Raw genomic sequence first — 17,523 nt, 5'->3', positions numbered from 1 at the left:
ATCATTATACTGTCATGCATTGTAGACTTACACATGGAGGTACCGGTAGTGTAGTGGTTTACCACTGCACGTCTGGGAAACCAGAGGTACGGGGTTCGATTCCCCGCGGTGCCCGCCCTTCCTGCCAGGGTGAGAGGTAGGCGACGCCATATAGCCCCAGTAGCTGAGTGCGTCGTAAAGCCCCAGTGACACACACAGACTTACACATGCTAAGTGCACAGATGATGTGTAGGCAGTCGGACTGGCCAAAAGCAGGCTTTAAGTGGAACACTGGGCTTACCAAGGTAGTGCTTGGATATTCATCCGCCTCCAACTCGGCGTTTTCAACTTATGTGGGGAACTTTTTCTACGCTTAATGGACGTGTGTGTACATAGTACGGGATGAACCTACCTGTTCGCCCAAACGAACGGTATGAGAGTTGGGCTGTTTGTGCCCACACCGTGTTGCTGTTCTTTTCATGCCTCGTTAACCGGGGGAGGCGAAAGCATGAATGCAGTATATCACGTGCCAAAGCGTTTCGTGGAGCCTTCATGCAAGGAACACGAGTTTGTCCCATTCAAAGCTGTGCAGGAATAGGCGCGGATGTAATGTCGCTGCTTAGAAAGCCATTCCTGGATGAAAGTCGCTGTAGCCAAAGCGGTGATTTTTGTTTTTCTTTTGATTTTATTTTTGTTTTGTTCTGTTAGACGATAGCACCATTTCTACGTTTCTAGTTCGACTAATATCCGTCTTCTTTAAGTGTTGTCTCATTTTGCTATGACCGGACTCTGGCCAGACTCAAAATCCTTTACACGGCCGGATAATGCATTGGTCTAACAATACCAGCGCATTCTGTTGTATTCTCTCTTGATTTGCTAACTAGCTCCACCATTACGACCGCCATCCAACTGCGTCAGACACTAGCTTCAGAGCCGGCCCGCTCCTGCCGGTCGCATCCCATCAGTCCCGATTCCTCCCGCCTGGCGGCACTTCGTTGCCACGTGCCGTCACGGCCCGTCACGTGCCCTCTCGACCCGTCACGACTTGTCACATGCCTCGACCCGTCACGACCCGTCACTTGCCCTGTCTACCCGTCCCGCGCCGTTCGGGGGTCTGACCCACCACCCGGGCGCGGCGTGCCGGCAGATGATGCAGACACGCCTGGCGGGGCTACGCCAGCTACGCCTGGGGCGCCAACGAGGTGCGGGCCGGTGAGCAAGCGCAGGCCACTCGGCCGGCATCTTCGGCCGCCGGCCGATGGGCGCCACCATCGTCGACGCCATGGACACGCTCTTCATCATGGGCATGACGGACGAGTTCGCTGAGGGCCGACTCTGGATCAAGCAGCATCTGGACGTGTCGCAGGTGGTGAGTGAGGCGGGCGGTGGCGGGGTAGCGAGGTGAAGGAAGCGGGTTAGACGTGAGACTGTCTGGATGTGTCGCAGGTGGTGAGTGAGGCGGGTGGTGGCGGGGTGGCGAGGTGAAGGAAGCGGGTTAAACGTGAGACTGTCTGAATGGTTCTCGGGTGGTGGGCCGCGGGATAGTGTCGTGCGTGTACACGCGTGGTTGCATGCAGTGCATACGATTTTGCACAGCAGCGACGGCATACTGATATGGTCGGCGCTGCGACGGCGCAAAGAGCCGAACCTCCGCGTATCTCCCCGAGAATTGGCATTTATGAGCTGTCAGAGACTGTTCTTTTTCCCACACCGATGTCAAACAGGCCTCTTTGTCCTTACGGAAGATAGTCCAGCACATCTCCACGAGCGTGAGTCATGAGCGCAGAATTAGGTCGCGCAGCCTGTACCGTTCGGGGAGGGCGACCGGGCAGGCACACCCCCTGCGTGCGGCGCGAGTGCCGCGTTCACCGGCCCGTACAAGCCCGGTTACCGTTGGCGCCGCCGCCGCCCTTTTGGGTCGGCGCCGCCCAGCGGACCGGCACGGCTGGATGGCGGTCCGGCGCTGCTGTCAGTGACAGGATGCAGCCGTGAATGGACCGGGCTGCTGGGTGGGGTCGGGGGTGGGGAGGGGATGGGATACAGGGCTCGGACCCGGTGGAGATAACGTCATTAATTAACGCCCGGGAGCAGATGGGTGTTGACCGCCGTGCGTTTCGCTTCCTCCGGTGCCGTTTGCTTCTATTGTGTTGTTTGTGTTTGTTTTGCATTAGTTCGTTATATTTGACGCTCTGTTCCTGTCCCCCTGTTCGTGATTTCTGTCCATGTCCCTGTTCCTCTTTGTCTTCCGCCGGCATCCTATATCTACCCATCTGTCTCTCTTCCTTGTTATTTCTCGGCCTTTCTGTCCGGTCTTCTATTTTTCTCCTTGTTCTGCCCTCCCCGCACCTCGTCATTTGCAGGCGGTCTCCAGGCGGGCCGCCCACTGCGTGGGCCACTGTGAGCCCTGCCCGTCCCTCCCTCATCATTCACAGGCGGTCTCCAGGCGGCTGCCCACTGTGTGGGCCAGTGTGAGCCCCGTCTCTCCTCCCTAGTCATTCGCAGGTAGTCTGCAGGCGGCAGCCGACCGCGTAAGCCAGTGAGGCCCGCCTCCCGCGTCTGCCGGTGCCCACGTAAGCCGATCCGCCTGTTTGCCTGCGCCGACCCGGCGGCAGCGAGCGCGACCTTTGGCCAATCTGGGCCACGTGACCGCCGAGGCGGGCCGCACGGCACGGACGTCGCCGTCGGACAAAAGAACTCCGTGGCCGACCTGGATCGCCGCCGTGGAGGCGCCGTTGTCGCGGCGATCTGGGCGTCGACGCGCGACAGTGTCGCGCCGTCGGGCCCGCCGCACGCGCCGGTCGGCGTCCGCAAGCGTGATAGGACGCCTCCTCGTGCGTGAGAGCGCAGCTGTGAGGCGCAGGCCTCGCCGGCGGACAGGGCGGCTCCCTTGAGCCACCTGCTTCGCGCGACTCTGGGCGAGGTGGAACCTTATGGGACCGATGGGCACCGACGTACCTACCAGATATGATGATCCTCGAAAACCGCTCATTTAATCCGTTTGGAGCATGAACCAATCTATTCAACATCATTAAGTGAGAAGTCAGGACTAAGTGTTACGGATTCCGTCCTGCAGTTGCGAAAATGGTTACCTTGGGTCGGGTCAGAAGTTAGTTTTTGAACGAATTCTCAAAATTTTGCTTGCGGATAACTCAGTTCTCAGAACGCATGGTTCCGATTGCCATAAAACAACCACCGCCCGATTAGGCTTCGTTGATTCCCTCTCGGAGTTTAGAAAGTGGTGACCGTAGGTCAGGTCAAAAGGGGTCACTTTCGCTGTGTGCCAATTTTGTTTTGCTCGCATGCAACTCAGATCGCAGTATTATCCCTATGATCATCGCAAGCCCTCCACCACCCTGATTTATCATGATTAATTACCATCTGCCTGTGCGCAAGTAGTGAACCCTAGGTCAGATCAAAAGTATGTTTTGAATATTCCTTTGATCATCACAAGCTGTCCACCACTCGACTTATGATGGTTGATGTCTTCCGCTTTGCGAAAACAGTGACCCTAGATCAGATCAAAAGTATGTTTTGATAACTTCCAAACTTTATGCTTCCTGACTTCTCAATTCTCAGAGCCGGCTGCTTTAATCGTCATAAGCAAAATCGTCGCCATTCGATGCGTCATTACTTCGCTTGATGCGCACTTGCGAGGTTGGTTTGCCACATTTCCACCCCATACTCACGTCATCATGCTAAACTGATTGGTGAAGTGTCCACAGCGATGGGATGAGCGGTTCCCAAGAGCGGGCATATCTGCTAGACCTGTCGGTTTGTGAGTCCGCCTCGGCGGTGCGGCGATGGGATGAGCGGTTCCCAAAAGCGGGCATATCTGCTAGACCTGTCGGCTCGGGATGCCGTCTCGGCGGTGCGGTGATGGGATGAGCGGCTCCCAAGAGCGGGCATATCTGCTAGACCTGTCGGTTTGTGAGTCCGCCTCGGCGGTGCGGCGATGGGATGAGCGGTTCCCAAAAGCGGGCATATCTGCTAGACCTGTCGGTTTGTGAGTCCGCCTCGGCGGTGCGGCGATGGGGTGAGCGGTTCCCAAAAGCGGGCATATCTGCTAGACCTGTCGGTTTGTGAGTCCGCCTCGGCGGTGCGGTGATGGGATGAGCGGCTCCCAAGAGCGGGCGTATCTCCCAGACCTGTCGGCTCGGGATTCCGTCTCGGTGGGGCGGTGATGCGCCGGTCCCGCGCGCGCCAGGTACGGCTGGCGAGCGCCGGAACTAATCAGCGCTGGCGTCCGGAGCTGTGACAACGCCGCAGGATCAGACCGCAGGATCCCCGCCGGCGGCGTGGCCGATCGGAGGCTTTGCCACCGATTGGGCGATGGAATCGGCGTGGAGCGGCTCGCGGCCGGCGACCGGAGGGGGAGGGGAGGGGCTTTCGGCGGGCGTGGGACGAAGACGGTCTCGGGTCCGATGTGCAGCACGTGCCCTCGGTGGCCGCGGTCCCAGTGGAGGGGCGTGTCACGCCAGCGTGTCTCATTCAGCGGCGGCCGATCGGGCCGTTTTCTGTAACGCGAATCCAACTGTTACAGTTAGGTCGAGATCGTCCTGAAACCAGACACATTCATCATTGTTGTTTGTTTTTTGCCTGACAATTTGATCCGAACAGGGCGCATAGAAATGCCCGGCAGTGACATCACGCTGCGCATAAAGGGTTTCGGAATTTCAGGAGCGAATTCAGCCACCAAGTAAAGCTGAAGAGCTCATAAAGGCTCTTCAACTCAGCGAGGCTCAGGCTCATTGAGGCCTCCTTTACGGTACGCATGGATGCAGCTCACGTACTCGGGCTCTAATTAATTGCACAAACGAACCTTTGTAGCTGAGCAACCGCCATGAAAATGTGATCTAAACCATCAGATTGCTTAATCCGGTTGTAAACTGGATTGGAGCTGCCCCTGCTCCGTCGCTGCGCAGTGGCTTTCGAGACAGTCGTTCGGATGCAACCGTGTGATTGTGCTTCGTGCTTGTTTTATATGTTATAACCGGATATGTCTGTTGCGATTTTACACGAGTTGCTGATATATTTTTTAGAAGTCGTTTTGTGTCAAATGTCAAGTCCGCGGCATGCTCCCTGGGTACATAAGTGTCGTCTTTTTCCATAAGTGGTTGAATTATGTAGCAATAATTTCGCATGGTCCCAGTCTATGCCTGAGCCTTATAGGAGGCGCCTACGCATCAGCGGAACTCCCCATTATGACAGAGATCTTAGTCCGTGTCGCCACGACCGAAGGCAGGGCGCGGAGGTAGCGGTATTTTAGTTTTGTATTTATCTATGTTGGCAAGCTTTGTTTTGGGCTACGGCCGCTTGGCTCGTTCGTTTGGATCACGGTCTTGGCTTGGCTCGTTTCGGGAAATGAATTGAAATGTTTTTGGCGTGTCCAGTACCTTGTCCTAGAGGAAGCCAAATTACAACACATTTTCTGATGACCTGAACCCTTCAATGGGCGTTTCTGATAACAGCAATGACGCCGTTGCCAGCCAAGACATCCTGTTGGCGGTGGTAACGCCTAGCGCCGTCCGATGTGCCTCCTTTGTTCACTGGTCCACGTGCGCTGCTCTGCTGCACGACTGGGAAGTTGTGAAGCTAGGAAGAAGCCCCAACACCTGTGCTGTGCGACCATCGTGCGGGAATGGGAAGTGTCGATTCTCGAAATGCTCATTCGACGCTGCAATCCTGTCGCAGGACTCCGCAGCTTGACTCTGACTCGAGTTGTTGATGCTCGAAGTAAGCATTCGACACTCCGATCTTGTTGCAGGACTCTGCTGCTCGACTCTGACTCGACGTGTCGTTGCTCGCAGTAAACGTCGGGACGCCGCGCCCCTGTTGCAGGACTCGGAGGTGTCGATATTCGAGATGAACATCCGGTACGTGGGGGGCCTGCTGTCGTGCTTCGCGCTGAGCGGCGACACCCTGTTCCGGGACCGGGCGTTGGAGACGGCGCGCGCCCTGCTGCCCGCCTTCGACACGCCCACCGGCATCCCCTACGGTCTGGTCGTGCCCACCACGGGGGTGAGTGGAGGGACGCCCTGCGCGGTCTAGCAACATCCCCTACGGCCTGGTCGTGTCCACCACGGGGGTGAGTGGAGGGACGCCCCGCGCGGTCTAGCGACATCCCCTACGGCCTGGTCGTGCCCACCACGGGGGTGAGTAGAGAGACGCCCTGCGCGGACCACCGGCGTCCCCTACGGCCTGGTCGTGTCCACCACGGGGGTGAGTAGAGAAACGCCCTGCGCGGACCACCGGCGTCCCCTACGGCCTGGTCGTGTCCACCACCGGGATGAGTGAGGGACGCCCCGCGCAGTTCGGAGCCGCCCACAGTGGCATCAAGCTTTCTCTGCAGCTTGTTGTCGGAGGGAGCTAGTGCTGAGCTATGCGGAGCTAATACTGCAGCACATACGACCCCGGGTTATGTTTCATCACAACCTCGACCACAACGCAACACCCCATTTGGCATGAGGGAGGTGTCTGCGTTGGCAGTGAGCCGCCCACATGGCAGACCGCAGGCACCAACCGCACCAGATCGACGTGCCGCAGGCTGGTGCTGGTGACGCTGCTGACGATGACCCACACGCTCTCGGGCCCCGGCGTCCGGCACTGTCCCGCAGCCTCGCGGTGCTCCGCCGGGGCCACGCTGGGCCAGGTGACGTCACGGGTCGTCACCGTGCCCCGGACTCGGACGGAGCGGAGGGAGGGGATCGTGGGGGGCCGCCCCACGTGGACCCGGGATTCGTGACTGTTAAGGCGGGCGTGGGGGCTACAGGCACTAAATTGTTTCGGTCCGGTGAAGTTGCCCGGCAGGATTTGTGTGATTGGATTGAGGGGAGGGGTCGTGAGAGACGCAGAACGCTTTGGCTGGCTCACTGGCACGCAATTTCAGGCAATGCACGTCTGCGGTCACGGTATATTCGCATATTTGCAGTTTGTCAGCCAAACCTACGCATTGCGGTTGATAAGGCGGCGAATGGCGCACTGTGTTTTGTATCTGGAGCAGCGTGACCTAGTTTGATGTTTGTGTGAGTCTGTTCTGTACAAAAGCTTTCCCTCGCGATTTATGGGCAACGCAGGCCTCGTAAAGCCTGAATGATGAAACACCACACGGGCGGCTCCGAAGAGACCTGGCTTAGGCCATTTAAACGGATTGCCGTGTTCCCGTCCCATGCAAATTGCTGTGTGCAGTATGCAAAGTGCACTTTGGCGCAGTATGCTTATCGCTGCTGTTATTTGTGGCTAAAGCGTTGGGGCCCCCGAATCCAGCTGCCTTTGTTGCCCACAGTTGCGGTTTCCTTGCCGGATTTGTCCAATAGTCACGGCACATGTCCATTGCTGGAGCAAATTGCCGGCGACCGAAGCGGCCAATGTCGATCATTCCGTGGCTATTGCATTAGCGTATTGGCGAGCTGTCGCGTCCCGGCAGCGGTTGGTGTGCATTAGCTCCGCTGTGCCGATATTTCTGCACATTGCTTGCGCGATCATTTCATGTATTTCCCGCGATCACGAGAAAAGTGACGGCTGATCTAATTGGCGCCGTCTTGATGTCGAGTCCTGCTGGACTCACTCAAAAACCTACCGCGGCGCCCTTAATGAGGCGAAACTGTATATCTCACTTGGAGTCGAATGTGGAGCCGGTCCATTGGGTCCCCCCCCCACCCCCACCCACACTTGTAAGGCGATTGAATATTAACCCCATGAGAGGAAGCGGGGTCAGAACTGCGGCACATTGCGTCACCCCACTCCCACCCCATCGCCTGAGAGAAGGTGCCATGGCTGCTCAGTGTGCTTTGTCGCCGGCCTTACAGGGAAGTACCAGAGCCGAGGGGTAGCTGCGCTGGGGATGAGTTTCCATAGTCGCGTATCAACAGTGTCTAAAAACATGAGCAGACTGATTTACGGACCTATGCGATAAAGGGGATTTTGCCGGGACACCACTGGTTAATCACACCCGCCCGTGCTGCGCGCTCAGCGCGCGTGGCGTCCGACGAGCCGGTCGCCCCGCTCCGCGTGCCCGCTCCAGCTCACCTGCTCACATGACGCCCGTCTCCGCCGCGCAGAAGGCCAAAAACTACGGCTGGGCGTCGGGCGGCAGCTCGATCCTCTCGGAGCTCGGCACGCTGCACATGGAGTTCAGCTACCTCTCCGACGTCACCGGCGACCCGCAGTTCCGGCGACGCGTGCAGAAGATCCGCCAGGTGCTGGCCGGCCTGGAGAAGCCGGGCGGCCTGTACCCCAACTACCTGCACCCCAAGACGGGGAAGTGGGGCCAACGTGAGTGAGGCAGCGGCGGCGACGGCCGCCGCGGCGCGTGTGGCGTAGCGCGTGCTGTGCCGTCGGCGGTCGTGACGATGCGGAGGCTGGAGAGCGGACTAGTGGCGTGAAACAGTAAAACTTGCCCGCAGCCGGGAGCGGACACGGTACTGGCTAAGCGCATTGTGTGACCGCCTTGGTTCCTCCGCAGCTCGGGACGAGGACAAGTAGCGTGTTGGTGGGCGGCTGTGCCAGAGCGCTGGCCAGTTTAGCGTCATCGGTCACGGAGAAACTGGCAAGCAAGTTGCGTCATTGCACATAATTTGTGATTGTGCCACGATCATTTTTATCGCTTTTACCACTTGTATCTTATTTCTCACATTGTCGCACCTTGAGTGGACAGCTTGTGATTGATACCACAGCACAACGACAGTGGAAGCATTCTCATAGCTTATTTATTTGCCCATTTATCACCCCGTGATCACTTGCGTTGCCAGCTCCTGGCAGAGATGTGGCCAGTTCACGGGGTCTCTCGAGGCGCCAATCGAGCACCAGCCCCTGCTCACAGACGGCCGCCCGAGCGTCCGCGACACACGTCACCGCGTGCGAGGACTGCGCTCAATTTTCTCTGGGGCGTCTTAAATCACTCGGCCCGCCATAAAGCATCCTATCCCCACTGGCAATGGAGTTGTTAAGCCCACGATGACGCCGAGGCTTAGAAACGCATTGTCAAGGGAATCGTAAGTATGGAAGCGAGCGCTGCCCGCGTCATTGTCTGCTTAACAAGCAGTGCGCTTCGGGGAGGCTTTCGGAGGCATGTTAGCATGGGAATGACGAAGACACTACGAGCTTTTCTGTTCGTGCTGAGTGACTTATGCAAGTACTGAGTGAGACCGAAACGGGCAGATATGAACTTGCCGTAACCTGCCTCACGGCGCGAAAACGCCAGGTCAGGCCCGCACGATGCAAATCGGTTGGAACAAGCACTCTAACTGAGTTAACGGCTAGCAATGCCTCAAAAGCAAATATATCTATTGGAGCGATGACCACCGTGCCCCCTGTATAGCGTGACCGCTGTATGACTTGAAGCCGTGATTCAGTCATCTGATCCTCTTGATATGCAGGGGTACGACGAAACCACACGCATATCTCACCTGTTCAGTGGTGTAAGCCCCTGGGGACCATATGAGGTGATACTGGCACCTCCAGGATCGGAAAGCCCATCATTGGGTTCGGCTGATGGCTGGTCTCCCTGCTAACCCAGCTGAGCGGGGACACCAGCTGTGGACACCACCAGCCGCTCAACTGAGCTAGCGGCTGATATCCCCGCTAGCCCACCTGAGCGGGGACGCCAGCTGTGGACACCACCAGCCGCTCAGCTGAGCTACCGATTGATGTCCTTGCTAGCCCAGCTGAGCGGAGACACCAGCTGTGGACACCACCAGCCGCTCAGCTGAGCTAGCGGTTGATGTCCCTGCTAGCTCAGCTGAGCGGAGACACCAGCTGTGGACATCACCAGCCGCCCAGCTGAGCTAGCGGTTGATGTCCCCGCTAGCTCAGCTGAGCGGGGACACCAGCTGTGGACATCACCAGCTGCCCAGATGAGCTAGCGGTTGATGTCCCCACTAGCTCATCTGAGCGGGGACACCGACCGCCGTCCACACCAGACGGACCCGAGCCTTGCTGACTGGGCGCCCCCCCCCCCCCCCCCCAGGCCACATATCGGTGGGTGCGCTGGGCGACTCGTTCTACGAGTACCTGCTGAAGGAGTGGCTGCGCTCGGGCGGCGCCGACCGCGAGGCGCTGATGCTCTACCGACACGCCATCGGCAACGTCACCGAGCGGCTCGTGCGCACCTCCAGCCAGGGCGGCCTCACCTACGTGTCGGAGCTGCTCAACGAGCGGCCCAACCACAAGATGGACCACCTCGCCTGCTTCATCGGTGAGCCGCGCGCGCGCGCGCTGAGGGCGAGGTACAGGCCGACGGCGACGACGCAGACGGGGTTCAGGTGGGAAGTGGCGGCTTTGCGAGCTCTCCTCACAGCGTCGTGAGGTCGACGATGGCCACTCGAAATGTCGTTCAGGTTTCGAGTGGCCAGATATGGATGTCCCAAAGCGGCCAGTGATTCCCCTGACGGTCCGTTTCCCGCTGAGAGGCGGCGAAGCGAGAGCTGCAAAGAGATGTCCTCGTATACCATAGCCCCTGCTACATGGTTGCGGTATGCTTCGCGATATGTGCAGCCCCTTCGCCAAGGGTGGTTAGTTTCGATATTCGTCGATTATCTCGGACGGTTAGCTGTTTTTTTTTTTTGCGAAAGCGCACATGAGCCCGCAATATGCGCTTTCTGTTTCCATTTGGGAACCAAAGTGTGGTGTTCTTGTTATCTTTACATGTCACATCTGTGGTGATGTCCAGAGGTGATCCTACGCCCCCCCCCCCCCCCCAATCAATTTACATTCGGATTACTTTGCAGTCAGTTGTTTGCATGTGATCTTCATTCCTGCGTGCTATTTCTGGTGGTGAGGCCTCTTCGGCATTCTGGAACGCGTATAAAGTAGGTCGATGAAACCTTACGATGTTCGTGCCTGGGCGGAGAGTCGGCAATGCAGTCAGTGCGTCCCAGAACACCATCAAACAACGCAAACAACAGAAGACGTAAAATATTCGGGGCACGTTCCACCGCTCTGAAAAGAAAGAGTTGCGCCGTCTCGAGGCGTCTCAAGCGCCTCTGTGCCGCGGACTGCTGGCGGGGGTCGGTCCGTGAGCAATGCGACTGCTCTGTAATAAGCCTAAGTACCACCTTGGCGTTGAGTGTCTGGATAGTGTTCTCGCGGCTGCATTTGTCCCCGCAGAACCAGTTTAAAATGTGGGATTGGTTCGGAGCGTGCTGTGAGGCCTCGATGTTTGTTAATGCGGGCCGATCTGGGTCATCTGTGGCCGAGTGATCGAACCTGTAGCGCTATCGCTGGAGGCTGCGGCTTTGTCGAGTCCGTTAACATTGGCATCGCTTTCAGTGAGCTACCGACTGGGCATCCGATGAGGATGAAAGCAGTTCTGGAAAAGGTTTCCCTCTGGGTTGAGTTCTACGCCCTCAGACTAAATTTACCGAAATGGTCTTTGTTTCTGGAGCAGGAGTCTGTTTTAGGAAGGTCCGCCCGGTCACGTTTATGGAGCTAATGGAGCATTGGGTTAACCTCTGACGCACATCCCGACCACAAAGGCCGCCATAGAAATCCACGTCTGCAAAAGGATGACGTCAAAGGCAAAGACCTTTTAGAACCCCTTCTCGCTTATATCAAATGCACCCGACGCAACTGGTGTGTTCTAGGTGGGCTGTACGCGCTCGGTGCTGCCAAGGACCCCGACAACAAAACAGACCGCTACCTGAAGATCGGGAAGGAGATCACGCGTACCTGCCACGAGTCATACGATCGCACTGTCACCAAGCTGGGACCGGAGAGCTTCAGGTTCGTGCCGCCACCGGGGAAGATTTTTTCTACGGCTGAGAAGACCTTATGGAGGCAATGTGACTTAAACTAGGGTTTTTATGATTATTGTGTCCCAGAGGAAAATAAATTCGTCTGGGCACGCGTGTAGGGGTCGTGATAACAAATGTTTCACCTGCTTTAGGTGCTTTCCTCAATCATTCCATTTAACGCGCGCTCGGGTAGGTGTCATAATGTCTTCTCCCTCCCCGAAGCTTTTTCAGAAGGGTTTCCGAATGGCGCGGCGCAGCCGCGCCAAATTTTGCATAGCTGCAGACAATTGAGTAGCGGATCGTGATCGTTTGGTGTCAAAAATTTATATTTACCTTGTAAGATCGCTCACCTATGGTAGGTCAAAGCCAGCGAAGGCAATTTCTAGGGAATCGTTTAATATGATGCAACAACGGAACGTTAGACGAAGCTATACATCTCTGGGATGCTTTCTTAGACAACACAGTAATTGAATGAGCAAAATACATTGAGCTGAGGTCAGGTACAAAGGTCAGACCAAGGTCAAAACCAACCTGTTCTTTTTCCCTAGGGCTTGCTGTATGGGACAGTTTCTGGTGCTCATTTCGAATTTATTGATAGTGGGAACCGCATTATGCATCTTCCATGGACTTCTTAGAGAGCAGAATAGTTCGTTGACCTAAAATGACCCAGGTCAGCCTTTTGTGTTTTAGGAACATACTGCCTAGCGTAGTCTTTGTCGCTTATTCAAATGCAAAACTCAGAGCAGTCTTGCATTATTTTGTTCACCATGACCTTCAAAAGGTCAAACAATGTCACTGACATTAAATAAGCATGTGGCCTTTTGCATAGAAACAGTAATCTTTGTTCTGGGGGCGCTTTGGAGACCAACCTGGAATTTGGCCTTGTTTGACCTTATTTGACCAAAGGTCATGACCTAGAAACCTCAAACTTTGACCTAAGTGAGTTCACGTACAAGTCGACATTCTGTTTGTAGCTTAGTTGCCGAGACCTTAGGGGGGTCAAATTGACCCCTCCCCCCCCCACCCGAGCGAAGGGTATCTAGGCGGCTACCCGGGCACGTGTTAAGGGATTTTTTCTGTGGTAGTTCTGGGATGCGGTAAAGCTCCTCGCCGAGCCTGAACAGAGCAACTTGAACGTCACCTTCTGGAAATGATTGCAGCGGTTTAACTGTTAAGTCTCGGTGATACCGTAGGGCGTTGTACGTCATGCAGAGATCACCATCAATGACATCTGTGTGGCAGATGTACGAGAGATGTATTCCCGATGATCAGGTCGTTGCTGATGGGCATAACAACCATGCTGTTTCAAACACTTAGCATTTCGTCAGGGTCATCACTTGTGTCATCTCATGTGTGCCATCCGCCATCGCATGCGGGCCATCAGTCACCACGTACATGCCATCAGCCATCACATGTGTGCGGCCATTACCGCGCCGCACGCGTGGACATTGAGATCGGTCCTGATGGCCTGGGGCTGCTCACTTAGGTTCACCGACAACCTGGAGGCGAAGGCCATCAAGCTGCAGGAGAGGTACTACATCCTGCGCCCGGAGGTGATCGAAAGCTACTTCGTGCTCTGGCGGCTGACCGGCGACAAGAAGTACCGCGAGTGGGGATGGGAGGCGGCTCAGGTACGGCTCGTGACGCGGCACTGGGCGCGGTGGGGGGCGGCTCAGGTACGGCTCGTGACGGCGCCACTGGACGCGCTGGGAGGCGGCTCAGGTACGGCTCGTGACGGCGCCACTGGACGCGCTGGGAGGCGGCTCAGGTACGGCTCGTGACGGCGGCACTGGGCGCGGTGGGAGGCGGCTCAGGTACGGCTCGTGACGGCGGCACTGGGCGCGGTGGGAGGCGGCTCAGGTACGGCTCGTGACGGCGGCAGCAGGTGCGGTGGGAGGCGGCTCAGCTACGGCTCGTGATGGCGGCACTGGGCGCGGTTGGAGGCGGCTCAGGTACGGCTCGTGACGGCGCCACTGGACGCGGTGGGAGGCGGCTCAGGTACGGCTCGCGACGGCGGCACTGGGCATGGACAGCCCATTCGCACCATCCCCGCTCAGGTGGTCAGCTTCAGTACCGGATTGCTGTCGGCTTGGAGTTTTTGCTACTAGAAGTGGAGAGGCCTTTGTTGTATGGAAAGATGCGTGTGGGCCGGTGTTGTTCTGGTCTATGCATTTGCTCTATTTTACGTGATCGAGTCCCGTCTCGAGCGGACGCCGTACACGCATGTGTCCCGATGTCACGACTTAGCCTTCCGCACATCGATGGACGAGTCAACATTGTGGTACTGTCTTCATCCCACACTTACATAGCACTACTCTTGGCTGGCTGTGGTCTGACGTCGTCCGTCGGCGCGCGCGAGGCCGCCTGTCGCCCGTCTCCGTCAGCGTGCGCACCTCCACCGTCTGCGTGTCCATGGCTCGTGTCCGTGCGTCAGGCGATCGAGCAGTTTTGCCGCGTGGAGGCTGGCTTCTCGGGCATCCAGGACGTAGAGTCGCCGGCTCCGCGCCACGACGACGTACAGCAGAGCTTCTTCCTGGCCGAGACCCTCAAGGTGGGGCCAGCAGCCGGCCCGCCCGCCCACTGGCGGCCCGGGCGATCCGACCGGTCGGGGGGGGGGGGGGGGGGCTGTCCGGCGGAGGGCCGCCGCCGGCCGCTGGTTTGGACTATGTGTGGCCGAGGAATTGTTGGCCGTATGGGCCTCGGTTTCCCAAAAACGGATCCCAGGAGCGGGTACTCGTAGCCTGATGGGAGGCGGTGGGCTCCCTTTGGTGGAGTCCCCAATACGCATGTCTTATTTACGTGTATGTTTGTATGGAGATCGGGCGCCTTTGGGTTCGGGTATCTGATATCGGTCTCCGATCTCATCGGGAGAGCTACTTGAGAACGCCGATGTGATCGTCAAATATTTGTGTGGCGATGAGGTCTTTGACAACCACATGGATTATGATGTCACGTTTCTGGTGCCTGTCGGCACCGAAACCAGGGGCTCGTCGAGTTGCTGCGTTTTAGCCTCCATTGTTGTCCTCAAGCCAGTGATGTTGCGTAACTGCCGTCCAGTGAGCGCACTCCGTGTTCCAGTACCTGTACCTGCTGTTCAGCGACAACAGCCTGCTGTCGCTGGACGAGTGGGTGTTCAACACGGAGGCGCACCCGCTGCCCATCAAGGGCGTCAACCACCGGTACCGCCAGCTGAGTGGCAGCTAGGCGGCGCGGCAGCCGGCCTCGCCCCATCCTTCCGCCCGCTGGGCGACGCCTCGTCCCACCCGACACCCGCCGCCGCCAGGTGGCGGGCCAGGCGGCCGGTCCGCTGCAGGGGCGCTGCGTGCAGGTGTGCCGGGCGGGCGGGTGTTAATAGGCGCAGCAAGAGCTGGCGCTATGTTGGGAGCAGTTGTGAGAAAGTTTGTGCTGTTTCTTAGGTCGGGCTGGACGCACCTGTTTTGCCTTGCACTTCATGTTACGGACCACGAATAGGACGAGTTTAGTGATGACTAGTCAGACATACGCGACACGAGGCGCACACGACGAGGAATGCTTTGGTCTTGAAAAGTCTCGTTATGGTGGCTATTTGGCTTTCACTTTTTTCATAACGTTTTTTTTAGCTGCATAGCTGTTTTGAGCCAGATATGCCTTTAAATATTTTATGTTTCCCCAATTAATCTTTATCCAGCAAACAGGTTGTCCAGGGAATTTGTTTCAGAGGTCCTTTGTAGGTGGTCGGTTTATTGGATTTGATGTAAGCTACGTTTTAAAACAAGGCGCCGCTCAATCTTGCATTGAAACATACAGTGGATATTTTAAAAATGTAAGTAAGCTCAGGGTGCAAATGGTCAACAGTGTTGACGTGTGTACTGTATGACGTATGTACTATGTACGCACGGAAACGAACACTGGCCGCATTATCTCGGGACTCGCCGGCGACTGATTCGCGCCGCATGCGGTTGAAATGGCAGCTATCTTAGGAACACAAGTGTTGACCGATCGGTCTGGTCAAAACGCGCGGTGCTGCGTTTGTGAGCTGCCTGATGCACGCCGCAGCATACAAATGGGGAAGGCTCCGCGTGAAGGTGGCAGCTCTTGAGACCAATGTCCGGCTGGACGGCTCAGTAGAGCTCCGCCTCCCGTCTAACGGCGGCGCGTTTCAGACCACTACTGTCCATATGCACTCTGTTGTGTTCTCGGCGATGTGGCTCGTCGGCTGACATTCCGGGCGTGGGCGCCCGCCTGGGTACAACACATGGTATGGGGTGTGGGGACGCCGCGGTTCAGTCAATGTCTCGGCTCACGTGATCGCCAGCGTCCGTCCCCGACGGTCCCTCGCGACCGGCACCATTCCACAACGCCGGCTGGGGCTTCGGGCGGTGAACTGCAGTGGCGTGCCGTGAGCAGGTAGCCCGGGGCGTGCAGTGCCGTGGAGCCTCGGGCGGTGAGCTGCAGTGGCGTGCCGTGAGCAGGTAGCCCGGGGCGTGTAGTGCTGTGTCGCGCCTGCTGACGCGACACGGGAGCAGCAGCGCTTCCCTCCGCACGCGCCGTGGTCGCGCTTCCTCGGAGACTGCGGTGAAACCCGTCCGTCGCAGAGTGGCGACTCCGGCCGGTCCACCGCACCGCGTACTCTGTGGCTGGGATTGACACGCTCCCTCGCTGAGGCCCGGCTGAAGGGTATCTGGGGAGTCGGGTCCGTCGGCGCGGCGTGCCGTCTGGTCCCTGGCGTGCGGGTGTGTGCTCGGGGTTTGTGGGACTTGGGAGGGGAACGTTCCGGACCGGCCGTTGGCACTGGGTGTGATCTTCCGCGCCAGGGGCGTCTGTGCGCCCCCCGCTCACGGGATACGGTTATTATTTGTGATGCGAAGATGCTCTTTTCGTACGTGATTATATCGTGTTAAGAGATTGTGACCACCGGTAATATATCAGGAATTTTCACAGCTGTCTGGTATGTGTATTGATTTGGGTGTGGTTTATTCGGTTGATGCCTTCAGAAACGATCTTGAGAACGGTGAATGTGGGTTACACTTGGAGTGCATGTCGCCCATTGGGTGGATAACCCAGCGAACGGCACTGGGCAAAAACATCAGGAGGTCGTAACGGGACGTCAGTTCTGACGAGCGCACGAGCCGGACACGTTTTTCAGCGACGGTTTCGTCCCGCTTGCCAAACCAAACACATCGTCTCTGTAGTCTTTGGCAAACCATCGCGTGGTTAATGCAGAACCGTCGTCCCACGGCTATTCGATGTGTGCTCCCTCAAAAAGATCAGTAGTTAGATGCGCTGTGAATAACTAAAAGTAGATAAGAACTGCCTTCGTAACATATGAATGCATGATTTCCAAGCGATGATTTCAAGCATAAAATTCCTTTCAATAGAATTTCTCTGTCTGGAAATTTGCTCTTCAATATGTCATTATTTGATTGCGTCATCGTACCCTGCACAACGTTGATCTAGACGTCGTTGACGGCCGTTATACTCGGAGATCACACTCACCAGCGCCAGATATGTACGACTCGACAATTATATCTGTATCGGCCTTGGCCGCCGCATGACCAATAGAATGGCAGGATTTGAAAGACGCTTTAAAGTCGTCATAGATGCCCGGGTGACCTCAAAATAGCCTGCACAAATAGCCTGCATATCTTCGCGGGCGTGTAGCTCAGAAACAAGAGGTATAACGGTCTTGCGAAGAGCAGGGCTGTGAACTGCACCGAATGATCGTCAAGATGGTTATTTTAGTTTAAAACCCCATACAAATGTGGAACACTCCCTTTCACTGACGTGAATAATCTTTTGGAACGTTTAAAATGTTTGAAATTTCACTGATCACACC

At 56.8% G+C, this 17,523-nt stretch overlaps 1 protein-coding gene across 1 annotated transcript; it reads left to right on the top strand.

Moving 5' to 3' along the window:
• The first annotated feature begins 381 nt into the window (after positions 1-381).
• Positions 382-16,630, top strand: LOC119099829 (mannosyl-oligosaccharide alpha-1,2-mannosidase IA-like). Its single transcript, XM_037222909.1, is given in 10 exon segments — positions 382-410; positions 1,136-1,205; positions 1,208-1,348; positions 5,818-5,997; positions 8,037-8,250; positions 9,944-10,171; positions 11,559-11,697; positions 13,195-13,339; positions 14,143-14,259; positions 14,787-16,630. Coding segments are annotated over 10 exon segments (1,389 nt in total). The 3' UTR covers positions 14,913-16,630.
• The last annotated feature ends 893 nt before the right edge of the window (positions 16,631-17,523 follow it).

The sequence above is a fragment of the Pollicipes pollicipes genome, unplaced genomic scaffold (assembly GCF_011947565.3).
Source record: "Pollicipes pollicipes isolate AB1234 unplaced genomic scaffold, Ppol_2.1 Scaffold_4881;HRSCAF=5763_pilon_pilon_pilon, whole genome shotgun sequence".
In the NCBI taxonomy this organism is placed as follows: Eukaryota; Metazoa; Arthropoda; class Thecostraca; order Pollicipedomorpha; family Pollicipedidae; genus Pollicipes; species Pollicipes pollicipes.
This window is presented reverse-complemented; position numbering and strand designations above follow the sequence as displayed.